The following is a 3,505-nucleotide window of genomic DNA, read 5'->3' on the forward strand; positions in this document are numbered from 1 at the left end:
AAAAAAAAGTCAGCAACCTCAAAAACTGTAGCTGTTAACTTTTAAAAAACAGACACTCGCTTGTCTTGATCCAGCAGTGTACTCATCGCAGCTGGTTTCACCGGTCATCCTCTCTCCCCGGTGTCAGCATCTTAAGTGCGGGCACTCAGCTGTGACAGTCCTCGGCTTCTCAGCCAGGTGCCCACTGCACATGTGCGAGTAGTACTGGGCTTTGTGAATGGTCCCATAGTCTTCTGGGACCATGTGTCCCAAAAGACTACGGGGGGGGGGGGGCAACTTCTGCTTCTGATCACCTAGGCAATTGCAGCAGGAGTGGGAGCGGGTACCTGTCAAAATCAGGTATCCGCTCCCACCCCCCACTCCCCAAAGGTGCCAATCCTTAACAGGGAGTGGTGGATGAGGCCTGCACCTCCCTGGTGGTATGATTATTTCAGATTTTTGGTGCTGAAAGAGGTACCATTATTTTGCATGGAAATATGTAGTTTTTTATTGTAGGCTGTAATATTTAGGAATAACTCACTGAAATCTGTCCGAACAAGAGTCTATTAAACATCCCGGGTATGATGAAATTTGAAACACAAAATCATAAATTATAATTTAATAAATAATCATAAAAAATAATAATATAGTAATACATTTAATTCAATAATATAATCAAACCAAAAACACTGAAATTTGAAATAGAGCGCCAAGTTCTCACATCACTGAGCTCAGTCGCAAAATTGTTTTCAGTGTCTGATGACGAATTTCTCCACAAATCATTATCACTCAATTCTGCAAGTGGTTCTGATTTACTATCGCTGTTCTCTAGCCGGTCTAAAACCGCTTTTGACCTAAAGGGATGCTTTTTGGACGCCATGGACGTTTCTAAGTTTCCAGGCAGAAAGAACATTCAAAATGCAGGCAGGGGACAGGACAAAGCACTCGGGACAAAATGTATGTGAAATGGTTTGAAACAGCAATGTTTTACTATGTAAAATTCATTTGAAAAAAATTAAATTTTTTTTAAATTTTCAAATTTCCCACCGCCGCCCGTACGTCCCGATGTCACAGGGACCGGAACACAGAAGCCGGATGCCGGCATCGGCCGGAGGAGATGGCCGGGGACCCTGCAGGGGACACATCGCGGGAGTGAAGGACAAGGTAAGCTCTGCAGGGACTCCCTATACAGCGCCGCATGGTAAGCCCGAGTGTAGCTCGGGGGTTACCGCTTTTGGTACAGAAACTTTACCCCGAGCTACACTCGGGAATACCGCCAGGCAGGTTAAAGTGTAATTTCCCCTTTTGGGTGGAGCTCTGCTTTAATGCATTCGGTCAATAGGGTGTCACTAAACCACTATCAGATAACTGATGTACTTTTTCTTAAATATTTTTCTAAAATAAAACTATAGTAGCCGTCATACTTTCATAAGAATAAACAAATATAGTGCATTTTAGAATTAATAACATTTTGTAATAATTTTCTTCTGCAGTATGAAAAATGAATGGGACGCAAATATATGAAATATTGCTCCTTGGCTTTGAAAACCTACAAGATTTCAAGTATTTAGTTTTCTTTTGGTTCCTCCTAATTTACATAGTGACCATAATTGGAAATGTTCTCATTATTCTGTTGGTGTTGACCAGTAGTTCTCTTCAATCTCCTATGTTCTTCTTTCTTGGTCACCTGTCCTTTTCAGATGTGTTGTTGACTTCAAATATTGTTCCAGGCATGCTCCATGTAATATTAGCAGAGGGTGGCATTGTACGTCTTGGAAGCTGTATCGCTCAATTTTACTTGTATGGTTCTCTGGTACCCACAGAGTGTCTTCTCCTTTCAGTCATGTCCTATGACCGCTATCTTGCCATATGTAAGCCATTGCATTACACAACAATTATGGACCTTAAACTTTGCTATTATCTGGTTTCAGCTTGCTGGTTACTAGGATTTTCCATAACACTCATCACAGTTGTCTTATTAGAATCTTTGTGGTTCTGCGGTCCTAATGTAATTGACCACTTTTTCTGTGACCTTGGCCCCCTACTTGAATTGTCTTGTTCAGACATTTCCATTGTTAAATTTGATGTGCTCATATTTTCTATTCTCATGACAATTATACCATTTGTGTTTATCACCATTACTTATATGTATATTTTTCTGACCATCTTGGGGATAACCTCAGCCACCGGTAGACAGAAGACCTTTTCCACCTGTAGCTCCCATCTGGCTGTTGTATGTACCTACTTTGGGGCACTGTTTGTCATGTATGTGGTTCCTTCAAGAGGACAGTCTTTGAACACAAACAAGGTGGTATCTCTGATGTACACCGTGGTCACACCATTGTTGAACCCCATCATATACAGCTTGAGGAACCAAGTAATTAAATCAGTCCTAAAGAAATACCTATCTATGTGCAAGAAAAGCTGTCAATACTGAGATTGTAAAAATGCTTTTCTTCTTTTGAAAGAATGCAAGTTTATGTATTGTTGCTTGAATTTGTTAGATCAACATTGGTTATCCTGCTAAATGTAGCCATATTTCACTCCTTGATGCCAACTTCACACAAAATATGCAGCCTCACTGCACTGGGCTTTATGCCATGGGGCCGGATATTTACATATCTCCCTTTGTGCTGGGAGTGCGCCTACCATTAGGTCGTAGATGGCATGGGAATTTGCACACAGAAGTTAAAATGTGATTCTCAATCCCCCCCATCCTGGTAAATTTAGCAGGACAACCTCTGGCCTTATAGGTCATTCTATAATGAGGAAGGACAGTAGTAACTATTCATTTCCGGAACTTAATATCCAAAGTTGTTGTAGAATTCCAGTGTAATAGTGCAGTCTTCCTAGCATAAAACAATAGTAACTTCAGAAAGGTCTTTTGAACACTACTAAATCCCATATCACTAGATACTTTTAGTAGATACCACTTTAGATTAACTCCTTGACTGCCATCTACGTCACAAAAATATGCAGCCTCACTGCACTGGGCTTTATGTTATTGTTTTATGCTAGGAAGACTGCACTATTACACTGGAATTACACAACAACTTTGGATATTAAGCTCTGGAAATGAATAGTTACTACTGCCCTTCCTCATTATAGAATTGCCTATAAGACCAGAGGTTGTCCTGCTAAATGTACCAGGATTGGGGGGGATTGAGAATCACATTTCCCCACAGCTATCTCCTCCTGTGCCACCATCCCCTCCCTCCTAGATTGTAAGCTCGAAAGAGCAGAGCCCTCAATCCCCTCATGTTTTGCATTGTATTGTTATTGTACTGTCGCATGTATTGTCTCCCATTGTAATTTACAGCACTGAGCGAACTATCGGCGCTTTATAAATACTGTATAGTAATAATAATAATAATATGTCATGGGGCTGCATATTTACGTATCTACTTATAATATATGTGAATTTTACGGTATCCCTTGAATAATTCAATACAATAAGGCTATAAATAGCATAAAGATACACTTTTCCCAAAAAAGTGTAAAAACTGTGACTATGAATATGCTAATA

At 40.3% G+C, this 3,505-nt stretch overlaps 1 protein-coding gene across 1 annotated transcript; it reads left to right on the plus strand.

Moving 5' to 3' along the window:
* Positions 1 to 1,477: 1,477 nt before the first annotated feature.
* LOC149452564 (olfactory receptor 5V1-like) lies at positions 1,478 to 2,416 on the plus strand. Its single transcript, XM_089689259.1, has one exon. The coding sequence runs from the start codon at positions 1,481 to 1,483 to the stop codon at positions 2,414 to 2,416; it is 936 nt and encodes a 311-aa protein (XP_089545385.1). The 5' UTR covers positions 1,478 to 1,480.
* Positions 2,417 to 3,505: the final 1,089 nt, after the last annotated feature.

This window comes from Staurois parvus, unplaced genomic scaffold (assembly GCF_062004578.1).
Source record: "Staurois parvus isolate SC_StPar_1 unplaced genomic scaffold, SC_StPar_1.0 ptg000470l, whole genome shotgun sequence".
Lineage (NCBI taxonomy): Eukaryota > Metazoa > Chordata > Amphibia > Anura > Ranidae > Staurois > Staurois parvus.

What these genes read in the sequence shown, in the direction of transcription:
- LOC149452564 (XM_089689259.1), top strand. Translation starts at nt 1,481, where the DNA reads ATGAATGGGACGCAAATATATGAAATATTGCTCCTTGGCTTTGAAAAC.